The sequence below is a fragment of the Rhinolophus ferrumequinum genome, chromosome 22 (assembly GCF_004115265.2).
Source record: "Rhinolophus ferrumequinum isolate MPI-CBG mRhiFer1 chromosome 22, mRhiFer1_v1.p, whole genome shotgun sequence".
NCBI classification, from domain to species: Eukaryota; Metazoa; Chordata; class Mammalia; order Chiroptera; family Rhinolophidae; genus Rhinolophus; species Rhinolophus ferrumequinum.
The window spans coordinates 31,064,154-31,079,658 of NC_046305.1; the positions used below are offsets into that span (position 1 = coordinate 31,064,154).

At 42.0% G+C, this 15,505-nt stretch overlaps 1 protein-coding gene across 1 annotated transcript in view; it reads left to right on the forward strand.

Moving 5' to 3' along the window:
- Positions 1 to 820: 820 nt before the first annotated feature.
- Positions 821 to 15,505, forward strand: part of KIAA0319 (KIAA0319 ortholog) — a 73,559-nt gene continuing 58,874 nt past the window's right edge. Inside the window, 9 exon segments of the mRNA XM_033093440.1 lie at positions 821 to 875; positions 4,654 to 4,721; positions 4,723 to 4,794; positions 4,796 to 4,991; positions 4,994 to 5,304; positions 5,306 to 5,432; positions 8,428 to 8,487; positions 8,490 to 8,540; positions 8,543 to 8,596. Coding sequence (XP_032949331.1) covers positions 821 to 875; positions 4,654 to 4,721; positions 4,723 to 4,794; positions 4,796 to 4,991; positions 4,994 to 5,304; positions 5,306 to 5,432; positions 8,428 to 8,487; positions 8,490 to 8,540; positions 8,543 to 8,596 — 994 coding nt within the window.

Sequence of the window (15,505 nt, forward strand, 5' to 3'; positions counted from 1 at the left end):
CATTGAGCCTAAGATGCCAGTGATTGTAAGATGCATCATTATTTAAATACCACTAAGGAAGAAAATATCCCGTCAACTATCCCATGGCACATCACTTTCTTACCATTTAAAATATTCCCATGTATTGGAAGAGATTTCTTTAGGCAGATTTTTATCATAAATCATTACTGTGCCTATATAAAAAGGAACTATAAGTGAATATAAATTAAGGAGGAAGTTTTACAATCTTAGTCCATTTCTGCTGAATCACTTGTCAAGGTAGTTAACAGTATCTGTGTGTTTTCCACACAAGGTTACCTCTGTGCATCATGAGCACTAGGGGTGCAGCATTTCTTAAAATAGTTTCATATTGTCTTCCTTCCAAGCCTCTGACACCAGCTCCGCACAGTATGCATGGCAATTATTCCCTGCCCAGTGTTTGGCCAACTTGAGGCATCCTGATTTTAGAGATGGTAAAGTATGAAAATATTTACATGTTAGAAACAATGAAATAAGGTAGTATGATTGATTCTATCTTATTTCGTAAGTTTGGGCTTGTAAGGGGAGAATGCATGAAACCTTTTGCCTCTTCTTAGGAACTGTACTTGCTATTTGAACAAACTCCAGGTGGATGCCTTGCCTGGGATATGGCCCCTTAACGTGCATAAATGATAAAATAATTTTGTATATTTCTATATTCACCTGTTATTTTTTTCCTTCCTTTTTATTTTGTTTTACCTTTGAGGTTCTTGAGGCCAAATCTGGCTCATCAAAGGAAGCCTGCACCAAAGGCCTCCCAGGACATCCACCGAAGCTTGCCTCCCCCATTTCTTGAGGCAGAATGGCACCCACCACAGGTGCTCTCTGTCCTTTGCTGCTGCTGGTGACCATTGTAGGTAGGAAACAATTACCCTGAGACCCCAGTGTCACACTGGAGCTTCCTGTCTGGCTTGAGCAGCTCAGATCTACCTGAAATGAAGGTGCTATGTGTTTGCTTTCTGATAGAAGTATTTTACATATAAAAGGCATGAAAGATAGACCTCATGCATGAGTGCTTTCTGGAAACAGGAATTTAAATTGTTTTTTTTTTATTATCATGACTGTTTTGGGGAAGATGAAAATCACATTTCTTATATACTAGGAAAAAATTATATTTATGTACTTAAAAGAATTGAATAGTAGATCTTTTTGGAAAGCAAATGACCAGACTCTCTTTTTTTTTATTTATTTTTTTTAAAGATTTTATTGGGGAAGGGGAATAGGACTTTATTGGGGAACAGTATGTACTTCCAGGACTTTCTTTCTTTTTTTTTCCAAGTCAAATTTTTGTCCTTTCAGTCTTAGTTGTGGAGGGCGCAGCTCAGCTCTAGGTCCAGTTGCCGTTGCTAATTGCAGGGGGCGCAGCCCACCATCCAGGAAGTCGAGGAATCGACTGGCAACCTTGTGGTTGAGAGGACGCACTCCAACCAACTAAGCCATCTGGGAGCTCAGTGGCAGCACAGCTCAAGCTGCCATGTTCAATTTTAGTTGCAGGGGGCGCTGCCCACCATCCCTTGTGGGACTTGAGGAATTGAACTGGCAACCTTGTGGTTGAGAGCCCACTGGCCCATGTGGAAATCGAACCGGCAGCCTTTGGAGTTAGGAGCATGGAGCTCTAACCACCTGAGCCACCGGGCCGGTCCCAGACTCTCTTTTATCATAAGTTTTTATTTTAATATACTGTTTGCTTTATAGTGGACACTCACATGGCATAAAATCATTCGTGAACATTGTTAACTTAAAAATAAAAAGCCAAAGTGAGAGGCAATAGCATTTATTTGAGATCAAAGAATTACAGTCTGGGGGCTCAGATTCAGGCAGAAACCTAAATTGTATCCCAATTTCAGGGTGAAGGCAAAGGGTTTTTATGAAAAAAAGGGAGGGAAATACATGTAAAGAAGGAATGAGTTTCCATTGGTGTTAACAAGCTGAGTTATTCTTTAGCTATAACTGGCTATTACTAATTCTAAAGAATGTCCAAAATCATCAGCTCTTGTGGTCAGGAGGTCTGCTTTCCTGTTAGCTTTACAAACTAAGTTTGTAAGACAATGTTGGTTTGGCTCAGTCCCGAGGTATTTTCCCTGTTCAAGCATTCCAGGGATTCAAGGAGTAAGACATGCAAGGCATTCCTCTGGAATGGCTGCCCTAGTTCCATTTTAAAATAGCTCCACTTATGCCAACTTTTCACAGCATCAGTTCTGATGATCCAAGCCACGGCTAGGCCATGCAAGCCCCTTTGAACTAACCAGGGACTGAGGATGGAGATGTGGTCAGGGAAAGTGATTTTATATCCAGGGTTTATCAGCATGTGGTGAAACTGTAATGAGGCTTACCTGAGCGCCACTCTTGTTAAAACATGGTTTCCTAGGCCCCATCCACATCTACTAAATAAGAACTTCAAGTGGGTGTGGCTCAGGAGTTAAGAAGTACTGAAGATGACTCTGAAACATCTAAATTTTGAGAAGCACTGTTTTAGATGATGCAAGGTCCACTTCAGGAAAGCCTTGTCATTCTGGTAGATTGCTCTGTGCACCCCATCATCCACCTTGTTAGACTCATCACTGCAGAACACACTGTTCCTGTATTCCATGCTTAATGGACTCTGCTCTGGAAAATACTGTCATTAATGTTTGACTAATTTTTTTTTCCCCCTCACACCCCCATTTTTTAACTCCTTTTTGTCTTTTTCTTGTGTGGTATTTTCCATTCAAAATTCCTGAATTATTGAGCCCCAGTAATGTCATTTGCAGTTTGCCTATCCTTCCCTCTCTATCCCTTTACCTTTGACAAAATGCTAACCAGTGATTTTACTGATTTTTTCACAATCATGGAGTGTCTACTAGGTTCATGGAGACTAGGAACTTGTAGAGCATACAAACATAGGTGAGTGTTCTCTGTCTTTTCAAGAGCTTACTTGACTGACTGATGGATTCTGAAGTAATTGTGGCAACCTGGCCCAAAGGAAGAATGGTTTAGTTGTAAGGAACCCACCTTCTCAAATGTCTTTATTTAGCCTTTAGATCTTTGCTTGAGGTAAGTGTTTCTGAACCACCAATTCAGGTGACTTTTGCACAGCAAAGGGATGATCTGCCTCAGAGGTGTACGGAGGTCTCCACTTCCAACCTGACTGAAAACTGCTTTACACTTTGTGTTGAAGGTTTCTGCCATGGAAAGCCTCCTTACCTACTTGTAATCATTTGCTTGCTCTAGGATCACAGCTTTTTACCTTTATTTGACAGTTTTACAAGTTGGCTTTGAGCTTTCAGATGGCAAAAACCAGAAATGAAACATGATAATTCCCATGAATCATTGCCCAAAAGGAGATGACCCAACAGCTTTTCAAGGGAAATAAAGCCATTTGTGTTTGAAAAAATTTCTAGTTTGGGTCTTCATTTAAAGGCCACTCAGGGATGTAGTGGTATTGTTACAAACAAAGGCAATTTTTTGGAGAGTTGGGAACTGGAGATTACCTATCTCTCTGTAGTACACCTTTCATCATCTCTTGACCTTCCTTAATTGGAGACTCTATTTTGTTATGTTCAGCTGGAGGTGTTTTTTTAAATTTATTATTTTCTCCATTTCTGAGATTAAGCTTTTCTTTAGAAGGTAAAAGCTAAAACTATTACGGTGATTTTTGAAAAGTAGATTTGCATTTGACAAAACGTCATTTCAGTCGAATTAGAGTAGTCTATTGCTAGCTTATTCACTGAGAAAGATGCACATCTGTTAAATCTAATTCCTATTAAAGTGGACCAGTTAGGCTCTCCTAGAGTCAATGTTTGGCACTGAATGATTCTTAAAAATTTATGACGATGATGCACAGGCAAAAATAAAGATGATAGTTATACTGTATTTAACCATTTCTTTTGCCTCCAGTTAGAAGTAATCTGTCACTATGAAAAAGTAACAGTTGTTAAAAGAATTATTAGTGATGAGCGCTGACTTGGAAAGAGATCTGTTACCACTGTGAGTTCTGTGCAGGATTCTTACACTGCTTTTCAAAGTGCATGTGGGGAGGGACTAATTTATTTTTATTTCCCAATTCAACACAGACTGATTCTTTTATAAAATATCAACAAGCAAGAAAGAAGTGATTTTGCACTTGGGTTCCCTGCGCCACAGGTTGGCAGACCACACTGCATAATGCCACTATAATACCTGCTGTATTTGCCATTAGTTCATTATTTAGAATCTTATTAGAGATATTTGTTATTGATCTGTATTGAGGACAAATTTTTCTCTCCCTTGATATTTTCCTATTAATTGATCTATCATCAGAATAGATCAGTAAGATTTCTAAAAATATTCAATTAACAATAGCAACAATATGATGTTGTTCCTAAAGAAAACCTTTATAACTGAATTTTGGGTGAGGAGCAAAACATTATAAATAATACAAAAATAATACACACGTGGAAAAGAATGCTGCTGTTCACTGAGTAGAGAAACATTATATGGAGAGAGAGGCTAGAAGGTTACATGGACAGGGGAAGAATCTGTGGATGGATGGGTGGATGGGTGTGATGATAGATAGGCTGTAAGATGACACTGTGGACTTTTATAGGAAGTGTGGTCGTTAATTTGCTTGCTGGATAGCATCTGCCTCTCTTCCTCATTGGACAGCCTTGTTTGCAGGTTGTTCTGCTACCAAGTGCAGTGAGGGGAGGACGTATCCCAATGCAGTCATTTTACCTAACTTGGAAAACTGCCAGAATCATGAAGGTGCCTCAAACCACCTCCATGGGGGAATGCCCAGCTGCTTGCTGTGAGGTGTCCAGCTGTGAGGTGTCCCAGCTGTGATGTAGCTTGGTGGTTTGAGGACCACTGCTACCTGGTGAGCTGCCCTTACAGAGAGTGCTGTGAGCCCAGGAAAACAGGCTCTATTAGGTCTTCTCTCACCTTTGTGCTCAGGCCTGCCCAGAGGCCTGCACAGCAGCTGGACTATGGGGAAATGATGCTGAACAGGGGCTCCCCACTGGAACCCAGGGAGAATCACCTGAGGATATCAGAAAGCACTTTCCCTTTCTGGGCAAAGATTGGGGCCTGGAGGAGCCATCTGAGTACTCAGCTGACTATCGGGAGCTGGCGCAGGAACTATTCCAGACACTCAGCAAGCAGGAGGCCAAGGGAGACACTGAGTACACTGCCTGGGGCTCGCTGCTGCGTGGCCAGGGACATTTCAACTCCTCTGCTGGAGACAGCCTGCTGGTTTCAGCCGAGTAGCAGCAGGAGGACCCAGAGCTCCGTAAGCCGAATGAGTCAGCATGGACTCCAGCCACAAACACTCTCTCCTTAGAGGAGTTTGTTGCTTCCTTTGGTGATTGCTTCATCTTCAGGAGAGGTATTGGAGAAAGAGACTTTTCAGCTCCAGGAACAATCCCGCAGCAGGTCTAGAAAAGCGGTGGGTGTGGTGGGTCTGTCCATGAGGGGGTGGGAGGGCTGAATTTACTTTTTGGAGCCAGGCACTCATTAGGTGTAGGATCACAAGTAGGTTCCTCTGAAGAGTACATGTCTCAGTGTTGGCAGGAACGATGACCCTCAGAGCCTTCCAGGAAACAAAGCATCTTGTATTTCTGCTGTGCTCTCATGAGCAGAGTTTTTAAAAGAACAAATAGTTGTTCTGCCTTTACAAGTCAGCCACCTAATGCTGACTTAGCTCTTCTTCCTAGAGATGTCTTTAATTTAACACCATTAATCTTTAGGGAAATGTAAATCAAAGCCACAGTGAGATACCTCTTCGCTAGGGTGACTAGAATAAAAACAAAAAACAGAAACAGAATAAGTATTAGTAGAGAAATTAGAACTCTCAGACACTGCTGATGGGAAAGTAATAGGTGCAGTATTTGTTCCTCAAAGTGTTAAACATAGTTACCATACTATCCAGCAATTCTACTTTTAAGTATCTCCCTATGAAGAATAAAAACATATGTACATACAAAGACTTGTACATAGATGCTCATAGCAGCATTATTCATAAAATACTGTAATTGAATAGGACAAATCCAAGGAATTTGAAACAAATCAGGATTGAATTTATAGAGAATAAAAGATACTTTCTGCAGTTTTGTTTTTCAGTGGACAAGACTGACAAAATTCAGCTTAAAACAAGTTGTTTCAATAGTAAATAAGAGTAGAGAAAAGAAAGAAGAGTTATTTGAGACTCTTATGGACTGTGCCAGGCTTTAAGTCAAAGGGCAGAAATGTGGGTGGTGTTGGGGATGGGGGTGCTGGTGGTCAGTTTCTCCATAGAGGACCCACTTTTGTCTAGGTGAGATGTCATCCTGATAACTAGCAAGGAGTTCTATGTGGAGGTTTTGGAGAGAGAAACTGAATAGTGAAGGTAAAGAATTGGCCTGTTGTCGCGTCCAGCGCATACAGGCAGTGAGTGAATGAGAAGGAGAGGCCAAAGGGTTAAGAAAGAAACAGAATTATGAAAGTTATGAAATGGGCTAAGGGTCTCACAGCCTCAAAGACTGAGAGCCTCCAATCAGGCCTCCTTGTGGCTTTTATGGATGCACACACAAGAAAGCAACATTGTTTTCTCCAAGGTCTGTGAATTTCACACATTATACTAAGAAACTGGTTGGAACTAATTACCCTTGCCTGCAAGCAGCAGAACTGTCAGTTTCAGGATATACCTCCCCAAGGGACAAAACCTTTATGCTGAAACTTACTGAAATGGATAGATGGAGAACTGATGTTATTACATCATTGAATCTCTTCCCAAGCAGGTTGTGGAAGGAATGCAGTCACAAAGGCAGAAGCTCTCCTTAGTGGGGGGGCAGGGGGGAAGGTGGGGGTTCTATGCACATCTCTATCAACCCTGTGGGTTCTCCTGTTGGTACCCACTAGCTGTGCTGGGCTTGAGTTGTCCCCCTCCACCCTACCCCCCCCACCCCCGTGGGGAATCTTACCCATCATTGGCTAACCAGTCACCCCTGGGGCCAAACAGGGAGACATAAGGTGTAAGCACAAAGGTGAAGCAAAGTCCCTGAAAGGATTAGTCTCACAGACTCTCCTTTCTTTAGGGGTAGTACCAGGGGACAGACGGGTAGGCTGCTGCGTGGCAACAACCTGTGACTCCAGCCTAGAGAGGCAGCACAGTGGGAAAATGAATGTTCCCGGGAGGAGGCAGGAATAGGGTTTTCTTTCAGTCATTGGCGACTTGGAAACCTTGATCAGAGATGCCTTAATTTTTTTGACCACTGTTTACAGACTTCCTTCTTTATTTCAACTTGGTATATCTTTTAAGACTCCGTAAAATTAAAATAATCCAGTGTATCCTGTGGAATTTGCAAATCTACCCTCCCCTCATAAAATGCAATGAGCACCTATTCTGCAGCTCTGATTTACAGTGGTTCTGGATTTCACACTGTTCAGAGAGCACAGATGCAATGAACAGCCTCATATATTAGCACTCACTTCACAAACCCAGATGCCTGAAACTTCAAGGAAATCGAGGGTCTTAAAATTATGGTTGACCTAGTACCTGATTTTTAAATGTTGCTCAATTAATTTCTCTTAGTCTGATCACTGTATTTTCATATTAAAGCTTCATCTTCTTTTTGCCTTGGTTCCTGAAATTGTTTGCTGAAAGTTTTACCTGTTCCCTAGTAACTACCTGGAACTCAGTGGGTATTGAAATTGAGTTAATATTAGTAGTGATGTCAGTTATCAGGTCTCCAGACACAAAATGTGTGCCATCTCCATGCCCACCTTTCTCAGCTGCAGAAGAGTAGCTGAGTTTTCCCTAACACCAGTGGCCCCTTTAGTTGCATTTGAGTTACAACTTTTATTTCTGTAGGTTTTCATTACCAGCTTCCCTTTGGGCAAGCTGTAACTCTTCTTAGCTTGGGTTTTACGTACTTGGCCCCACACCAGTCACTGGCACGTGAGGTTCAGAAGAGCATTTTATTATCACATTATGAGACTTTTCCCCTGGCACATAATTTAATTTAAAAACTTTAGTTGGCTAACTATAACTTCAAGTTATAGTTATACACAATGAGTTGTATGAATAGACATCATATATTCTGGAAGCCTGTTTACTATTGAATTATTGAAAACTGTTTACTGTTAAATTGTCATCAATTATTGGCCCTACGTATTAGTTCAGGGGCTACTATAATTACTCTTTCTCTCTTTATCTTGTGAATGTTTTTTTGTACGGTGTATGTGTTTGCCTATACTGATTGTCCAACCAACAGTTGCCCTTACATTTTTTAATAGATAGCAGAAAGAATATTTGAAAAGATGGTCTAGAGTTCCAGAGTTTTTCAATATTAGACATGGAATTTCAAATGCTACTGAATCTAATTATGAAAAGCTCTATGACATTGTGTTGGCTTGAAGAGTTCACAATCTTTTTTTATTTTCTGTAACAACTTATCCTTGCAATTGATCTCCTAGGTTCCAATACCTTCCACAATCCTTCTCTAGCCAGCATGGAGAAAAGCCCAGTTCTCACAGTCACCCATGGAGCACAGAGCATAACATCCCAACCCTTCCCACTAGCATCATTCCATTGAGCCCAGTCCATCTGAGCAACCTGTATCTGCTACCACTGCTCCCATCACACGTAACTTAAAAACAAAACAAAGCAAAACAAAAACCTGGAAGAAATATATTGCTATAGAATATAGTCATGACAATTTTTTAAGTTGACTCATTCCCTCCAGTCACATTTTGAGCATCTATCATGTGAGGAAAATGGTGCTACACATTGGGAACAAAAGATGAATAGACCTTATCTTTTTCCTCAGTGACTCTATAGTCCAGGAGATGAGACTGACAGGTAAACACATGGTTTGCTACAACATGATAAGTGCTGTGAGAGGCTGCTGTGTGAACAGAGAAAAGGGATACCCTGCTGGACCCACTTGGAAGGGCCAGAGAAGCCTTTCCAGAGGCGATAATGCTAGGATAGAGTGAGCCTAAAGTGGAGTCAGTATGTTGTCAGATGGAGGAAGCAGTATGTGTGATAAATTATGATTTTACTGAGCACCTACTGCATGCCAGGCATCGTGATCAGCATTCCCATCCATTATCTCATTCATTGTCTGTGCAAGAGAACAGAAGCACGAGAGCCATGGGACATTTTGGGAGAACTGTAAGGAGTTCAGTATGGTTGGAACTGATCATGTGAATGGAGTGGCAAGCTATGACCCTGGCATGGTAAGAGGGCACAATTTTGAAGGATCCTGTATACTATGCTGAGGAATTTGTGCTTCATTGGATGAGAATATGTGACTGGTTTTAAGGAGGAAAGTGGGATGACCAGATTAGTACCAAGAAAACAGTGTGGAGTTGGCTGGAGGCAAGAAAATGAATTAAAAGCTAGTGAGTGGTTGTAGGAAAGAAGGAACCAGATTCAAGAGCTAATAAGATATCATTAGGATTTGATGGGTTGAATGTCAGGATAAAGAAAATGGACCCTAAGGTATATTAACATATGGAACTGAAAATTAAATGATCTGTTGGGCTGAAGATAAAGGACCAAGAATCATCAGTGTCGAGGTAATTGTTGAAGACTTGGGGCACATGAGACCACCCAGGGAGACTGGTTGGTGAGCTGGGGAGAAGCCTGGGGGCTGGACCTTTGGCGACATTGTTATATTAGGAGCTGGGAGAGCAGGAGGAGCCTGCAGAGCCGATTGAGTGGTCACACCATAAGTAAGAGATGAGGAGGGCATGGACTAGAATGATAGAGAGGAGAGAATTCCAAGTTGGAAGAATACTCCAAGAATGAAAGGTCCGTGTGTTGCCGAGGTCATGGTAAGGACTGAAAAACTCCTATTTGATCTCCTAACAAAGAAGTTTTTAGAGACTTTGAGATTTCCTGAGTCTTTCTGTGGGTGATGTCCTCTGAGGGTTGCTCTCTGGTTACTTCTATCTGGGCTTCAGTAAAGGGAAGAATAATGGTGGGGAGAAGCTGTGTAGCATGTTGAAAAGGAAACTGGTCTGGAATTAAGGTCATTGGGTTCTAATAGTACGTGTTGCATAGCGTTGTTAGAGGATTAAATACGTTGATAATTTTAAAGCCCTTGAAATGGTGCCTGCTGGCACAGTTTAATCTGGTATATAAGTGGTTGTTGAAATAAATACGTTTAAATTAATGACATATTGGTGGATCTGTTGCTAATTATCCAAATGGCCTTGAACAACTTATTTTGCCTTTCTAGGGCTCAATTTCCTCATTTGCAAAATGATAGATTTGGACCAATGTCCCTTCTAGGTCCACAGTTGCTCACTTTCAGGCAGTCAGTGAAAGTGACAGGAAAGGGGCTGGAAGGGCAGCAGGGCCTCTGCAGCTGGTCTAGGCCTTGCTCCAGGCACTGAGTGCTGACTGAGAGGACAGAAGCAGGTATCAACGAGCCACATGCCCCTCTAACCTTTCTAAGCAGCCGAGATGTCTAGAGAGCACTCAGCTTTTTATTTTTTTAAAATCTTTGTTTTTTCTCTATGTGGTATCTTGCCATATCTCAATTGTATTTACACGTGAAACTAATGTCCAGATGAATCAAGTCTGTTGAATATATCAATGTAATCCTAGTTCTAGAGAAAGTAAAGGAGCATTGTTCTGAAAGCTGATTTAGTGCATAAGCACTTTTTTTCCAGATGGTTTATAAAATTGATTAAAATTGAGAGTCGTTTGATCTTCTTGCCCATGAGCATCCATCTAACTGCTTTTCAACAGGTCAGCTGTATGACTGCTGCGATCATAAATGCCCTTGAAATCTTTGAACATAACGTCTTCCTTTGTTTAAAAACTCTTTGCTCCAGACCTTGTAGCCAACCCAACTCTTCATAACTCTTTGCACCTTTATATTAAAGACCTCCAAAATCTGTACCCCAAAGCATGCTGTCCATGGGTAAAATGTGTATCCAGTAGCAAAAAAATAAAGCCAGGTCCAGATATGTCAGACCTCAAGTCCACCACTTCAACTTCAAGCTAATTCTTTTTAGTGCCTGTCTGCCCGTGGCTAGGGTGTGATGCTTGCGCTTCAGGATCTGGGAAGAAATAGCACTTTTGATGAGCGTGAATGATCCTACTGCTTGAGTTAAAATAGCCTATTTATATTGAGGATGACTGGATTTCTCTTGGAAAGGTTCCAAAAGGAAGGTCATCAGCAATCATCCATGAAGTTGCAGTCAGAGGAATGGAGTGTTGTGTGACTAATGATACAGAAACAGTTATGATTACATGCATTTTTTTTCTATGACTGAAAATAGCACATACCAGGAGTCAAGAAAACCTAGTAGCAATGGAGAAAGTAGACCCAATTCATAGTCCCCCATCTATTTCACACAACTCTTGCCACCCAACTCTTCGCTCAGTCAGTCTGATTCATTATTTTCTTCACCATGCCAACTCACATAGACAGTTTCAAATTTACAAAGTCTATTCTGCAGCATAATGTAGGATGCAGTTACTAGGAAAGGAAAAAAGTGTCTTAGATAAAATCACATGAAGAATTATTACAAAAATATGTTATTTCATGGATACTAAAAAGAAATCTATCGTAGCACAGTAGTATAATATCATTATAGTATATAATAGAATGTACTATTTCTAATTAACTTACTTACTAGTTAACTTAAGTGAAAGAACTCATGGTGTCTGCTGGAGATAACCTAATAATAACTTGAACCAGAAATGAAGTTGAGCTGAAGGCTTTTGTTGTGCCAGCGCCACCTGCAGGTGAGAGTATGACTTTCCTCTGTGACCAATAGGAGCTGGTTAACTGGTGTCCTTCACAAGTCTTTACCGGTTTACATCGATTCATTCTTACAACATTGTGTGATGTCACAAGTGAAGGTTCTGGAGTGGATGACAAGGCTTTGATGATCATAAGCTGTCGCGTCCAGCACAACAAGAGCTGTGGGAAACAAGAAGGGCGGCACAGGGTTAGAAAGACAGTAGCCAAGAATAAAGTGTAAGCGGGGCCAAGGGACTCAAGCCTCAAGGACTGAGCCCCTAATCGCAACACATAGCTTTTATTAGTTAACAATTGAGGAGGTAAAGCTTGTTAATCTCAAGATCTGTGAGTTACGTGCCTGCTGGCTGTTTCCCTGAAAGTCCCCATTGTGCTCCAGCACATACTGTGCCTTCACACACACACGCACAACCCCATGGGATGGAGTCATTGTTCCGAAACCATCCATTGAAGGGGAGGGACCGATATCATTCCATCAGGCCTCAGTTTGTTGAGACACTCCCTTGTGATATCCTGGGAAAGGCACGGGAAAAACGGTTTGGCAGCTGTAAGGCAACAATAAGCATTACAGTTTATTGAAATAGTTTTAAAAGGAGTAAGAGGATAGGAAATGCAGTACAGTATATATCCTTTAGTGGTCAGGATGAAAAGTCATACATTTCTGATGATGCAAAGCAGAGTGATGTATTACAGCAGGAGAGGTTTCCCCATACCAGAGTTTGACCTGTAATAACCCACGAGCCTGGGAAGATATTTGTTAGGAGAGGGAGGTAGGGTGGGCACAAAGGTTTGTTTGCAGATATTGAGGGGTTGATGACATGGCTCTGAGATTCTTAGGACTACCCCACACCAGCTGTTCAAATAGTGTTGTTCAAAATGCTCTTCTTCTACTTCAATACTCTGCTATTTAGCAAACATTTGACCTATCCCTGTGACCTGTCAAATGCATTCTTCCTTAAGGTACATTCCTTCTTAAGGTGTTTTAATGTTTCTTATTCAGGTAGTTCTTTTATTCAATTTTTTGCTGTCACATGTGGATCAAAATTTAAGCAGATGAAAATACTTGGTATTTGCATTTTAATCCTTTCAGTTGAGATAACTCATATTTTAAACTACTAGTATCTCAAGGTAGAAGACACCTTCATCTTAATGTAGAGAAGTTTAATCCATTTTTATGTCCTTAAATAAGCCCCTACAACAGATGAAATAGTTAGGTCAGCTATGGGCATGGTCAAAGCCGTCAGGAGCCAAGTCATACCCCTCTGCCAAGTCAGACCCCTCCTCGCATGACGGAAACTGGGGCCCCTGTCGTTTCCCAGAAAAGACAGCAGACCGCTGGTGCGATAAACAACTCTGGATGCAGCCGCTGGCACCTGATCTGCGCTGGGAGGGCCTGCTCATCTGCCACCTCACTCAGCCAACCCCCACCCCAAAAATTGCATATATGCCTCCCTCGCTCTGCCCTGGGCGCGACTTCACCAGCCCCGTCTGCGGACCGGTGACCTCGCCCATGAGCGCAGAATAAAGCACTCATCTTTCTCAACCCACCTGACTCTCTTAGCTTCATTATCTCGCTGAAGCCTTACAGAAATAAATTGAAATCTCCTTGCCTTTATTAAAAGGAGAAAAAGTACTGTGGATTTTACTATGTTAAAATGTGTATGTATAGTCAGATATACTACTCTGGAAGGAAAGTCATCAAATGCTAGCAGTGAGATTTTTTTTTAACTTTTTATATTCTCTGAATTTTCTAAGTTGTATATTCTTATAACAAAATATTTTTACATTAAAAAGATATAGAGACATTGTTATTCCTTATTTGGGTAATAGTTGAAAGATGAGTTCAGTATCTAAAGTAATCTTTTCTGGGGAATGATCCAAGACGGCAGAGTAGATACATGTTGTGCTTGACTCATCCTGTGAACACATCAAAATTACAAGTAAAATTATAGAGCAGTCAACCTGGAGAACCATCTGAAGTCTAGCTAAACAGAAATTTTATAATTAAGGATATAAAGAAGCCATTGAGACTGATAGGAGGGGCAGAGACATGAAATAGGCTGACCCCAAACATCCATGTGGGCGGATCAAATTGGGAGGGATATCTTGGCCACAAAGGTTCCCCACGGAGGAGTAAGGGACTCTAGCTTCACACCAGGCTTTCCCTTCAGAGTACTGGTGCTGGGAAAAAAGCCCCCAACAATATCTGGCTGTGAAAAACACTGGGGATTCTCACTGTCTGGGTGGGACAGAAGGCTTTGGGAAACCCAGACATCATCTAAAGGGCGTATGCACAGACTAGCTCATAAGCACTCACCCTGGGCTCCAGCGGAGGGACGGTGACTCGGGGAGCATCAGAGGCATATGGGGAGGGGGGCAGACTAAGATGTGTGGTTTCAGAGAGCCCTGGAAGACAGTTGGCAATTTCCCTGTTTGGTTCTTCCTCCCGTGCAACTGGCAGGCGGGTGCCATCTTTCCTGTGTTGAGCCCTCCCTCTTATGCTTATGGTCAAATCTGAATCTGATTGGCCTGATGAGCTCCATAGCTCCTCTCTGCTGACTCACTGACACCCTGCCACACCCAACTCCATACTGTAGGAGGCTTTATGAGCAGCTGAACCTTACAGGAGCCAGCAACTGGCAGTGGGCAGCAGCAGGCCTCTGTGTGTCCTGGCTTTTTGTGGAGCTACCCCAGAGCCAGTACTGGTGGTAGCCATCCTCAGTTCACAGTGTGGCCTCTCCCACATGCCTCCAGGTCCAGCACAGGCAGTGACCAACCATGGATCGCTTTATAGCTCCTACCAGGTAGTCCCTGGCCAGTCACAGGCAGTGACTGACCTAGGCCTGCACTGGAGCTGCTTCCAAGAGGCCCAAGAACCAACATACTTGGAAGTTGGCTTCAGACGACAGCAGAGCACCACCTAGTTAGCCCCACACACAAAGGGTGGCCTCAACAGGAACCAAAGCCCACAGGGCTGTGTGGTAAACCTCCCAGCACAGCAGCCTGTAAGCTGTGGATGTGGCCAAACCCACAGCCAATCAGCCTGAGGATCAATCCTATCCACTGATGTGCCAATAGCAATCAAGTCTCAATATAACAGGAGGGCACACACAACCCACACAAGGGAACACCTGGAGCACCCAGATCAGGAAACCAGGAGAATATGCCAGGGCCCCACAGGACACCTACTATGTAAGGCCACCTGGCAAGAGACGTAGCAGATCTACCTAACATAGAAACAGAGAGACAGACAAAATGAAGAAAACAAAAAACTACGTCCCAAATGAAAGAACAGGAAAAAATTCCAGAAAAAGAGCTAACGAAATTGAGGCAAGCAACCTACCAGAGACCAATTCAAAACAATGGTTAAAAGGATGTTCAAGGAACTTAGTGAGAACTTCAACAAAGAAATAGCAGGCATAAAAAACAACAACATAGAAACCATAAAAAAGAATCAGTCAGAAGTGAAGAATACAATAGCTGAGATGAAAAATGCAATAGAGAGAATCACCAGCAGACTAGATGATGCAGGGTATTGAATCAACAATTTGGAAGACAAGGTAGCTGAAAAACACCCAAACAGAACAGCAAAAGGAAAAAAGAATAAAAATAATGAAGAAAGGTTAAGAGACTTCTGGGATAACATGAAGCATAACAACATTCACGTCATAGGGGTACCAGAAGGAGAAGAGAGAAAGCAAGGGGTTGAGAATATATTTGAAGAAATAATGACTGAAAACTTTGCTAACCTGGCAAAGGAAGTAGACATA